We start from the raw sequence: 12547 nt of genomic DNA on the forward strand, positions 1-12547 counted from the left end.
GGGAATTCCTCCGGAAGTTCCTCCGAATTCCTCGGAAGTTCCTCAGGAATTCCTCCGAAGTTCCTCTGGGAATTCCTCCGAAAGTTCCTCCGGGAATTCCTCCGGAAGTTCCTCCGGGAATTCCTCCGGAAAATCCTCCGGGAATTCCTCCCGAAGTTCCTCTGGGAATTCCTCCCGAAGTTCCTCTGGGAATTCCTCCGGAAGTTCCTCCGGGAATTCCTCCGGAAGTCCCTCCGGAAGTTCCTCCGGAAGTTCCTCCGGAAGTTCCTCCGGAATTCCTCGGAAGTTCCTCCGGGAATTCCTCCGGAAGTTCCTCCGGGAATTCCTCCGGAAGTTCCTCCGAATTCCTCCGGAAGTTCCTCCGGAATTCCTCCGAAGTTCCTCTGGAATTCCTCCGAAGTTCCTCCGGGAATTCCTCCGAAGTTCCTCCGGGAATTCCTCCGGAAGTTCCTCCGGGAATTCCTCCGGAAGTTCCTCCGGGAATTCCTCCGGAAGTTCCTCCGGGAATTCCTCCGGAAGTTCCTCCGAATTCCTCCGAAGTTCCTCCGGGAATTCCTCCGGAAGTTCCTCCGAATTCCTCCGGAAGTTCCTCCGGGAATTCCTCCGAAGTTCCTCCGAATTCCTCGGAAGTTCCTCCGAATTCCTCCGAAGTTCCTTCGGGAATTCCTCCGGAAGTTCCTTCAGGGAATTCCTCCGAAGTTCCTTCAGAATTCCTCCGGAAGTTCCTTCCGGAATTCCTCCGAAGTTCTTTCGCGAATTCCTCCGGAAATTCCTTCGAGAATTCCTCTGGAAATTCCTTCGAGAATTCCTCCGGAAATTCCTTCGGGAATTCCTCCGGAAATTCCTTCGGGAATTCCTCCGGAAATTCTTTCGGGAATTCCTCCGGAAATTCCTTCGGGAATTCCTCCGAAAATTTCTCCGGAAATTTCTTCGGGAATTCCTCCGGAAGTTCCTTCGGGAATTCCTCCGGAAGTTCCTTCGGGAATTCCTCCGGAAGTTCCTTCGGGAATTCCTCCAAAAGTTCCTTCGTGAATTCCTCCGGAAGTTCCTTCAGGATTTCCTCCGGAAGTTCCTTCGGCAATTCCTCCGGAAGTTCCTTCAGGAATTCCTCCGGAAGTTCCTACTGGAATTCCTCCTGAAGTTCCTTCTGGAATTCCTCCGGAAATTCCTTCGGGAATTCCTCCGGAAGTTTCTCTGAAAACTTCCAGATGAAAACCCGAAGAAACTTTCAGTGGAATTCCCGGAGAAACTGCCAGAGGAATTCCCGGAGGAATTTTCAGAGGAATTGCTAGAGGATCTTCCAGAGGAATTCCTGGAGGAACTTCCAGAGAAAAACTTCCGAAGGAATTCCTGGAGGAACTTCCGAAGGATTTCCCTGAGGAGTTTCCGAAGGAATTCCTGGATTAACTTCCGAAGGAATTCCTGGAGGAACTTCCGAAGTAATTCCTGGAATTACTTCTGAACGAATTCCTGGAGGAAATTCTGAAGGAATTCCTGGAGGAACTTCCGAGGGAAGTCCTGGAGGAACTTCCGAAGAAATTCCTGGAGGAATTCCTGGAGGAACTTCCGGAGGAATTCCTGGAGGAACTTCCGAAGGAATTCATGAAGGAACTTCCGAAAGAATTTCTGGAGGAACTTCCGAAGAAATTCCTGGAGGAATTTCCGGAGGAATTCCTAGAGGAACTTTCGAAGGAATTTCTGGAGAAACTTCCGAAGGAATTCCTGGAGGAACTTTTGCAGGAACTCCTGGAGGATCTTCTGCAGGAATTCCTGAAGGAACTTCGGATAGAATTGCTGGAGGAACTTTTGAAGGAATTCCTGGAGGAACTTCCGGAGGATTTCCTGTAGGAACTTCCAGAGGAATTCTTGTAGGAACTTTCGGGGGAATTCCTGGAGGAACTTCCGGAGGAATTTCTGGAGGAACTTACGGAGGAATTCCTGGAGGAACTTACGGAGGAACTCCTGGAGGAACTTCCGGAGGAATTCCTGGAGGAGCTTCCGAAGTTCTCCATTCACGGCAAATTCTCAAGCAATTTTAAACTGCATAATGATGCAATAATTTTGGCGACACTGACTGCGTCATTCTGGCGGGCTGAATTGGGCACATTTCTCTCTCAGAGAGTGCTACCACGTGCTTTTTTAACGGAAAACCCTTCCCTCAGACCTTAAGGTCTGAGGGAAGCTCTCTCGCGGTAGAGCGCTATTTTCGTACTAAAATGTCTATAACTCGGAATTGGGAACGAATTTCGCTTATCCCAACTGACAATCTCTTTGAAATTTACCAAGGAATGTTCCTACAAAATTTCATGGACCTACTATTTCCCAAATTTGAATTAAGCTCTAAATACTGAACTATTGTAGAACTGAAATTTTCGCTTCTCAGTACCTCTCTCCGATGATTTGAAGCACAAAGGAACCGAATTTCGCAAAACCCAACTGACAAAAGTTTTGAATTTTTCCAACGATCATTTTGATGTAATGAAAAGTATATGTCACCGCAATAAATTTTGCAGGAAGCTCTTTTTACTTCAACCAAGTTTTTTAAATTCCATACAAAAGTTAACATTTCGGGAGAGCAGCCAACAGCATATTTTCTTGTGGCGCACGGCAGGAAAGGAACGATGAGAGTGGTAGAAAGTCCGTCAACTTTGTATCTAGCGTGACACAAGAAAAAAGCGTATTCCTATTTGTGAACACCATAAATACCAAATATATTTTTTTTGTGTGTCTTTATTAAGGAGACTTTCAGCCCGAGGCTGGCTCGTCTCCGACCAAATATATTAATTGAAATCAAATATAGGAATTTGATGGGATAAACAATCGAAAATAAATAAAACAAATAAGACAAATAGAACAAATAAGCAAAATAAAAGAAATAAAACAAATAAGACAAATAAAGCAAATAAGACAAATAGGACAAATAAGATAAACAAGACAAATTCCTACGGAAGTCCCTCCAGGTATTCGTCCAGAAAATCCTCCAGAAATTCCTCCAGGAATTCCTCCAGGAAATCCTCCAGAAGTTCCTCCAGGTATTCCTCCTGAAGTTCCTTCAGGAATTACTCCGGAAGTTCCTCCAGTAATTCCTCCGGAAGATCCTCCAGTAATTCCTCCTGGAATTCCTCCGGAAGTTTCTACAAAAATTCCTCCGGAAGTTCCTCCAGGAGTTCCTTCGGAAGTTCCTCCAGGAATTCCCACTAAAGTTACTCCAGGAATTCCTCCGGAAGTTCCTCCTGGAATTCCTTCGGAAGTTCGTCCAGTAATTCCTCCTGGAATTCCTTCGGAAGTTCCTCCAGAAATTCGGAAGTTCTTCCAGGAATTTCTTCGGAAGTTTCTCCAGGAAATTCTTCACAAGTTTATCCAGAAATTCTTTCGGAAGAACCTCCAGAAATTCTTTCGGAAGTTACTGCAGAAATTCCTTCGGAAGTTCTTCCAGGAATTTCTTCAGAAGTTCCTCCAGAAATTCCTTCAGAAGATCCTCCAGAAATTCTTTCGGAAGATCCTTGTTCTGGCACCACTGCAGCACTCCGGGCAGATGACAGATGCTGAATACAATTCTGGTCCGGGGAGAGGGTTTGATGAATATAGTAAAACAAACAAACTGTATCGATAAGAGGTAGAGAGCATAATCAACGTGGTCGCTAGAATAATCTTATTGAATCCTTTATTGAATATATGAAGTGAATTTGTTTAAATCTAAAAAGGTAGGAAGCCATTAATTATCTAAAATACTATAACCGTACTACGGAAAAAACTATGCGGAATAGCTGCGATATAGGATTAACGTGATATATTTATCAGATTTATAACCTAAAAATACGTTACCTATAGATACAAAAACCGATCATCTGGCTCTGAATCGTAGTTCGAGTTCGAGTGTGGGAGAATTAAGGAGGAAATTAATGTATGAAAATTACTCATTTATAAACAATTTCAGCTTTCAGCAATTCTACTATAAATGGTATCTGCTACAAGGAGTCTCTCGAAAGCATCCGAACACTCTCAAAGATTACCCGGAATGGATCCAGAGTTAGATGGAAGCGACTGCGGAATGTGTGCTCGGAAGAATTCGGTGGACAATATGGTACAGTGCGATACCTGTCAGGTATGGTATCACCTGAATTGCGCTGATGTTTCCCCAGGTGTAGTAAATCGACCCTGGCACTGCGCGAAATGTAACCGTTCACCGACTGAGCTGACACAAACTGCGGAACCGAAAAAAAAGGGCGGCAAGAAAACGACCGCGAAAGTACAGACAGAAAAGGCTTCCACGAGCCGTTTGAAGCCGACAATTTCTGAAACTGTGTCCACTAAAATCGCGCTTCTGGAGAAAAAATCGAAAGCCGAAAATCGTAAAGGAGACAAACTAGTGCCTGACGATGCTGAAAAATGTCTTTCGCAAAGAGGTGCTTCACTAGCAGACTACGGTATACCGAAGAAAGTTTCCGATACGCGTAAACGTGCAAGTTCTCTTGGTGGATCTGCGAATTTGAGTTCATCCGGCTCTCGAGCTCTAGCGCAGTTGGCGCTGCAGCGATTAGAGGAGAAGCAGAAGATGGAGAGGCAGAAGTTAGAGAACGAGCAAAGGGAACTGGAGGAAGAAAAGGAACGCCTGCGAAAAGAACGGGCGCTAGAATAGCAGCAAAATGCGATCAACAGAAAAAAACTTGAGATGGCGCAGAAATTTCTCGAAGAGAAACATCTATTAGAGGAGCAAATTGCAGAAGAAGACGCCTTTTCGCAACATAGCTTCTTCAGTGGAAGATCCAAAGCGCAGGAATGGTTGGCGAAGCATCGGACGTCTGGAAGATTATCTGTATCGGTGGAAGAATCCAGCGAAGAAGAAGAGGAAGTAGAAGGTGCCGAGCTAGTTGGTGCTACAGTTTCTAAAACTAGAGCAGCTATCGAGGAAAGAAAGGTGATCGACATTACTGCATTGCCTCGGTCCAGGGCGGGGCGCATCTTGGGTGAGGAAGAAACACCAATACTACAACCTACATCGAATCAAATCGCTGCAAGACAACTGTGGCCGAAGAAGTTACCTATGTTTTCCGGTGACCCTGAAGAGTGGCCCATCTTCTATAGTAGCTATTTGGATTCGACTGCAGCGTGCGGATTTTCTCCGGTGGAAAACGTAATTCGTCTGCGAGAGTGCCTACGTGGCCAAGCGCGTGACGCGGTAGCAACGAAACTTATGTTCCCAAACGCGGTGTTGTCAATTATGGAAACCCTTCGGCGGTTGTACGGGCGGCCGGAATTACTTGTGAAAAATCTACTGGCGAAAGTTCGACGTTTAGAAGCACCGAAATCGGAACGACTTGACAGTTTGATGAGTTTTGGTATAGCGGTTCAACAATTGTGCGACCACCTCGAGGCCGCAAATCTGCGAAGTCACCTATCGAATCCCACTCTATTGGAGGAACTTGTGGAGAAGCTACCGGCATCGATTAAATTAGAATGGGTTCGGTATAAACGAGAGTTCGACGAACCATCGTTAAAAGAGTTTGGCGAGTTTATGGACCGGCTCGTGGTTGATGCGAGCGAGGTGACAACATTCGTGGCACCGAAAAAAGAGAACACTCACACTGATAGAACAAAACACAACCTAAAGGCGCACATACTATCGCACAACGAGACCCCAAGTGTGACAGTAAAACATCTTCCGCGAGAGCCATGCCCAATATGTTTGAAGCTAGATCATCGTGTGCGCAACTGCGACAAGTTCAAGCAGATGAACGTTATGGATCGTCTTAGAGCAGTAGAACGGTTTCAAGCTTTGTGAGGTGTGCCTGTTTCCCCACGGTAATAAGGTGTGTCGTTCAAGGTACTACTGTAATGCCGAAGGTTGCCGTGTCCGCCACCATCCATTGCTACATCGTGAGATCATTGTTCGAGCGGACTGTCAGGCTCATCGGGTCGCGATGAAACCTGTGTTGTTCAGGGTAGTACCTGTCACTCTGCATCATGGTGCTCGAAGCATAGACACGTTTGCTTTCCTTGACGAAGGATCGTCTCGCACCTTGATCGAAGCTAGTTTAGCACAACGCTTAGGAATCAACGGAGTACCGGAGCCATTGGAGTTGACGTGGACATCAAATGTAGTCCGTAAGGAGCTTTCATCGAGGCGAGTTGACTTAACAATTTCTGCGAGAGGAGGAAAAGAACGATACAAACTTGCATCTGCCCACACTGTCAAAGGCGCACTTAACCTGCCGAAGCAGAGTTTGCAAATGAGCGTTATAGGCAAGCATTTCAAACACCTTGAGAATATTCCAACGATGTCGTTCCAAGAGGCGGAATCAAAAGTGCTCATCGGCCTACAGAACTTGGAGTTATTTGCACCACTTGAAAGTCGTGTTGGTCAATCAGGCGAACCTATAGCAGTAAGAAGCGTTCTTGGATGGACAATTTACGGACCTTGCGGAGAGAACCAAGACTCGTACCAGTTTCTGGGTCTGCACGGCTGTAAGTCTGAAGTCGATCGAGAGCTAAACGAGATGATCCGAAAATATTTCGTAATGGAAGAAGTAGGAATGAATTCGGTACAACTACCAGAACCAGCTGAGATAGTTCGAGCGAAAGAAATATTAGAGCGAACAACAGTTCGCGAGAATGGTCGATTTGTCACTGGGCTGCTGTGGAAAAGCGACAGGATACAGTTCCCCAACAGCTTGCCGATGGCAATTAAGAGGATGAAAGGCCTAGAATCTAAACTGGCGAAAGATCCCGAACTACGAACTAATGTTCATCGGCAAATTCGTGAGTACGTTGAAAACGATTACACACATAGGGCAACAAATGAAGAATTGGCGCTGGTGGATCCTAGTCGCGTCTGGTACCTGCCGCTTAATGTAGTAGCTCATCCAAAGAAGCCGGAAAAGAAGCGACTCGTATGGGATGCGGCTGCGCAAGTAGAAGGGGTTTCGTTGAACTCTCAACTTCTGAAAGGTCCAGATCTGCTGGCCCAGCTACCGGGTGTTATAAGCAGATTCCGTGAAAGACGTATTGCTTTTGGGGGGGACATTGAAAAATGTTCCATCAAATCCGGATCAAAAGAGAGGACACACATTCACAGCGATTTTGTTCCGTTTTGATGTCAGTCAGGAACCAGAAATATATATTATGGACGTCGCAACGTTTGGCGCTACTTGTTCGCCATGCATAGCGCAGTACGTTATGCATCGTAATGCGGATGAAAATGCGAAGGAGTTTCCGGTGGCGGCAGCAGCGATCAAAAGAAAACCTACATGGACGACTACTTTGATAGTGCTGACACGCCAGAAGAAGCAACGGAACGGGCAATGCAAGTGAAGCTAATCCACTCGAAGGCTGGCTTCAATATGCGAAATTGGGTCAGCAACAGCGACGTGGTCCTGCGCAATCTCGGTGAGGTATGCGAGCAGCGATTGTTATGTATTGATGGCAGCAAGGAAGAAAAACAGCAACGAGTCCTTGGAATCGCTTGGATGCCAGAGAAGGATGTTTTTGTGTTCTCTACGAATTGGTCGAGTCATCTGGCTCCGTACATTTACGACGGATTACGACCAACAAAGCGAATCGCTCTACGCATAATTATGAGCCTATTTGATCCAGTTGGAATGCTAGCTCCGTTTTTGATTCATGGCCGTATTATGATTCAAGATTTGTGGCGCATTGGCCTGGATTGGGATGTTAAAGTGGAGGACAAGGAGTTCGAAAAGTGGCAGCGCTGGTTCAGTCTACTTCCGAACATCAGCGAACGTGAGATTCCTTGCTGCTATTTTGGCGACGCTCATCCTAAATCATACCGTTCGTTAGAGCTACACATCTTTACCGACGCTGGTGAGTTGGGCTATGGTTGTTCGGCATACTTTCGGATTGAGACCGACAAAGGTGTACGGTGTTCATTGGTTATGGCGAAAAGCAAGGTAGCTCCGTTGAAGTACCAATCGATCCCACGTATGGAGCTACAGGCCGCCTTGCTGGGAGCAAGAATGATGCACACCGTTTGTGAAAACCACACGCTACCAATCAAAGAAAAATTCATTCATACTGACGCAGAAGTAGTTCTGGCCTGGATACGTTCTCACCATAGGAACTACAAACCATTTGTTGCGTATCGTGTTGGTGAGATTTTGTCGCTGACACAGCCCGAGATTTGGCGGTACGTTCCGTCGAAGGAGAACATTGCGGACTGCCAAACAAAATGGGGCAAAGAAACAGTACTACAATCTGGTGGACAATGGTTCAAAGGACCGTCGTTTCTATATCTTCCTCGAGAATTCTGGCCAAAGCAAAAGAAGATAGCGGATACTTCAGAAGAACTGAGAACATGTATCCTGTTACACCACGTCGCAGTCCCGAAAAGTTTGATGGATTTCACACGAATCTCTAAATGGAAGGTGCTTTTACGAACCGTGGCATTGGTGAGGCGTTTCATTTCTAACTGTCGTCGGCGGGTGCTGGGTCAATCTATAGAAACCATTAAAGCAAGCAAAGTCCATTCAAAGCTTCTTCGTCGTACAGTGCCAGCGGAAATTGTTCATCTGCGCCAGCATGAGTATCAGGGAGCTGAACAGTACCTGTGGCGCGTGGCGCAAAGTGATTACTATCCGGACGAAACAAGAATCCTTTTGCATAATCGCGAAGAACAGCAAGACAACAAACGATTGAATGTCGAGAAAACCAGTCCCCTATATAAATTGTCCCCGTTTATTGATGAGTTTGGCGTCGTAAGGATGGAAGGTCGGACAGCGAATGCGAGTTATGCAACCTTTGACGCTAGGTTCCCGGTGATACTACCAAAAGACCACCCATTAACAAAGTTGCTACTGGAGGATTACCATATCAGATATGGACACGCCAATCGCGAAACGGTTGTCAACGAAGTACGTCAGCGATTCCATATTTCCAACTTAAGATCGTCAGTGGATAAAGTGATGAAAAAATGCCAGCGTTGTAAAGTGATGAAGTGCCAACCTCAAAATCCAAGAATGGCGCCGCTACCGGAAGAACGACTGACCCCATTTGTGCGACCATTCAGTTACGTAGGGGTTGACTACCTAGGGCCGCTAGAAGTTGCTGTTGGACGTCGCCGCGAGAAAAGATACGTGGTCGTCTTTACTTGTTTGGTCATCCGTGCCGTCCATTTGGAAGTAGCTCACAATCTTTCTACCGACTCGTGTATCATGGCCATTAGAAGATTCGTTCGTAGGCGAGGGTCTCCAGTAGAGATATTTTCGGACAATGGTACTAATTTTGTTGGGGCAAGCAATGAGTTAGCTGAGCAGATTAAAACCATAAACAATGAGTGCTCCGAAACGTTCACCGATGCACGTACCAAGTGGACTTTTAATCCGCCATCCGCACCACACATGGGTGGTGTATGGGAACGGATGGTACGGAGTGTCAAGGAGGCTATACGAGCGTTAGACGACGGGCGTAAGTTGAACGACGAAATTTTACTAACGGTTCTAGCAGAGGCGGAAGGCTTTATAAATTCTCGTCCGCTGACCTACATGCCTCAAACATCGGCGAATGATGAGGCGCTCACGCCGAACCACTTTATCTTGGGGAGCTCATCCGGGAACCATGATCTCTTGAGAACTCCGGTGAACTTGGCAGAAACGTTGAAGACCAGCTATAAGAGATCACAATTTCTTTCGGATGCAGTATGGTCTCGATGGATAAAAGAATACTTCCCAACCCTGAACAGGCGGTCCAAGTGGTTTGAAGAGTCTAAGCAAGTGAAAGTTGGAGATTTGGTCTACGTAGCTGACGGTAATCGGAGAACGTGGATCCGTGCGAAGAAGGTTGTCGAAGTAATTGTTGGAAGCGATGGTAGAGTGCGGCAAGCTGTGGTACGTACAGCGAGTGGTAGAGATCTCAAGCGACCGGTTGTCAAACTAGCTGTTATGGAAGTGGCAGATCGTGAATCCTGCGAGCAACCCGGAGGATATACCCAGGACCCACGGGGCGGGGGATGTTCTGGCACCACTGCAGCACTCCGGGCAGATGACAGATGCTGAATACAATTCTGGTCCGGGGAGAGGGTTTGATGAATATAGTAAAACAAACAAACTGTATCGATAAGAGGTAGAGAGCATAATCAACGTGGTCGCTAGAATAATCTTATTGAATCCTTTATTGAATATATGAAGTGAATTTGTTTAAATCTAAAAAGGTAGGAAGCCATTAATTATCTAAAATACTATAACCGTACTACGGAAAAAACTATGCGGAATAGCTGCGATATAGGATTAACGTGATATATTTATCAGATTTATAACCTAAAAATACGTTACCTATAGATACGAAAACCGGTCATCTGGCTCTGAATCGTAGTTCGAGTTCGAGTGTGGAAGAATTGAGGAGGAAATTAATGTGGGTAAATTCGAAAATTTAAGAGTATGAAAATTACTTATTAATAAATAATTTCAGCTTTGAGCAATTCTACCATAAACGGTGTCTGCTACAAGGAACCTCTCGAAAGCATCCGAACAATCCTCCAGAAATTCTTTCGGAAGATCCTCCAGAAATTCTTCCGGAAGTTACTGCAGAAATTCCTTCGGAAGTTACTGCAGAAGTTCCTTCGGAAGTTTATCCAGAAATTCTTTTGCAAGTTTCTCCAGGAATTCCTTCGGAAGTCTCTCCAGGAATTCCTTCAGAAGTTTCTTCAGGAATTCCTTCGGAAGTTTTCCAGGAATTCCATTGGAAGTTCCTCTGGGAATTCCTCCGGAAGTTCCTCCTGGAATTCCTTCGGAATTTCCTCTAGGAATTCCTTCGGAAGTTCCTCCAGGAATTCCTTCAGAATTTTCTCTTCAGGAATTCCTTCGGAAGTTCCTCCAAAAATTCTTCCGGAAGTTACTGCAGAAATTCCTTCGGAAGTTTATCCAGAAATTCCTTTGGAAGTTTCTCCAGGAATTCCTTCGGAAGTTTCTCCAGGAATTCCTTCGGAAGTTCCTCCATAAATTCCTCCGGAAGTTTCTCCAGGAATTCCATTGGAAGTTTCTCCAGGAATTCCTACTGAAGTTCCTCCAGCAATTCCTCCGGAAGTTCCTCTAGGAATTCCTCCGGAAGTTCCTCCTGGAATTCCTTCGGAATTTCCTCTAGGAATTCCTTCGGAAGTTCCTCCAGCAATTCCTCCGGAAGTTCCTCTAGGAATTCCTCCGGAAGTTCCTCCTGGAATTCCTTCGGAATTTCCTCTAGGAATTCCTTCGGAAGTTCCTCCAGGAATTCCTTCAGAATTTTCTCCAGGAATTCCTTCAGAAGATCCTCCAGAAATTCTTTCGGAAGTTACTGCAGAAATTCCTTCGGAATTTCTTCCAGGAATTCCCTCAGAAGTTCCTCCAGAAATTCTTTCGGAAGATCCTCCAGAAATTCTTCCGGAAGTTACTGCAGAAATTCCTTCGGAAGTTACTGCAGAAGTTCCTTCGGAAGTTTATCCAGAAATTCTTTTGGAAGTTTCTCCAGGAATTCATTCGGAAGTCTCTCCAGGAATTTCTTCAGAAGTTTCTCCAGGAATTCCATCAGAATTTTCTCCAGGAATTCCTTCGGAGGTTCCTCCAGAAATTCATTCGGAAGTTTCTCCTGGAATTCCATTTGAAGTTTCTCCTGGAATTCCTTCGGAATTTCCTCTAGGAATTCCTTCGGAAGTTCCTCCAGGAATTCCTCCAGAATTTTCTCTTCAGGAATTCCTTCGGAAGTTCCTCCAGAAATTCTTCCGGAAGTTACTGCAGAAATTCCTTCGGAAGTTTATCCAGAAATTCCTTTGGAAGTTTCTCCAGGAATTCCTTCGGAAGTTTCTCCAGGAATTTTTTCGGAAGTTTCTCCAGAAATTCCTTCGGAATTTTCTTTGTGAATTCCTTCGGAATTTTCTCTAAGAATTCCTTCGGAAGTTTCTCCAGGAAATTCTTCGGAAGTTCCTCCAGAAATTCCTTCGGAAGTTACTCCAGAAATTCCTTCGGAAGTTTCTCCAGGAATTCCATTGGAAGTTTCTCCAGGAATTCCTACTGAAGTTCCTCCAGCAATTCTTCCGGAAGTTCCTCTAGGAATTCTTCCGGAAGTTCCTCCTGGAATTCCTTCGGAATTTCCTCTAGGAATTCCTTCGGAAGTTCCTTCAGCAATTCCTCCGGAAGTTCCTCTAGGAATTCCTCCGGAAGTTCCTCCTGGAATTCTTTCGGAATTCCCTCTAGGAATTCCTTCGGAAGTTCCTCCAGGAATTCCTTCAGAATTTTCTCCAGGAATTCCTTCGGAAGATCCTCCAGAAATTCTTTCGGAAGTTACTGCAGAAATTCCTTCGGAAGTTCTTCCAGGAATTCCTTCAGAAGTTCCTCCAGAAATTCTTTCGGAAGATCCTCCAGAAATTCTTCCGGAAGTTACTGCAGAAATTCCTTCGGAAGTTACTGCAGAAGTTCCTTCGGAAGTTTATCCAGAAATTCTTTTGGAAGTTTCTCCAGGAATTCATTCGGAAGTCTCTCCAGGAATTTCTTCAGAAGTTTCTCCAGGAATTCCATTGGAAGTTTCTCCAGGAATTCCTACTGAAGTTCCTCCAGCAACTCCTCCGGAA

The 12547-nt window shown here is 45.5% G+C and overlaps 2 protein-coding genes across 2 annotated transcripts; both read left to right on the forward strand.

Moving 5' to 3' along the window:
• The first annotated feature begins 4672 nt into the window (after window positions 1–4672).
• LOC134204456 (uncharacterized) lies at window positions 4673–7094 on the forward strand. Its single transcript, XM_062679281.1, has 2 exons — window positions 4673–5778; window positions 5825–7094. Exons 1-2 carry the CDS (start codon window positions 4673–4675, stop codon window positions 7092–7094), a joined length of 2376 nt encoding a protein of 791 aa, XP_062535265.1.
• Window positions 7095–7247: 153 nt separating this feature from the next.
• On the forward strand, window positions 7248–10007 carry LOC134204457 (uncharacterized). Its single transcript, XM_062679282.1, has one exon. It carries the CDS (start codon window positions 7248–7250, stop codon window positions 10005–10007), a length of 2760 nt encoding a protein of 919 aa, XP_062535266.1.
• The last annotated feature ends 2540 nt before the right edge of the window (window positions 10008–12547 follow it).

Source organism: Armigeres subalbatus, unplaced genomic scaffold, assembly GCF_024139115.2.
Source record: "Armigeres subalbatus isolate Guangzhou_Male unplaced genomic scaffold, GZ_Asu_2 Contig597, whole genome shotgun sequence".
Classification (NCBI taxonomy): domain Eukaryota; kingdom Metazoa; phylum Arthropoda; class Insecta; order Diptera; family Culicidae; genus Armigeres; species Armigeres subalbatus.

Coding starts and splice junctions, on each gene's coding strand:
- LOC134204456 (XM_062679281.1), top strand. CDS start 4,673: ATGGCGCAGAAATTTCTCGAAGAGAAACATCTATTAGAGGAGCAAATT. Junction 5,779..5,824: donor GTAGAACGGTTTCAAGCTTT/GTGAGGTGTGCC, acceptor GTGTCGTTCAAG/GTACTACTGTAATGCCGAAG.
- LOC134204457 (XM_062679282.1), top strand. CDS start 7,248: ATGGACGACTACTTTGATAGTGCTGACACGCCAGAAGAAGCAACGGAA.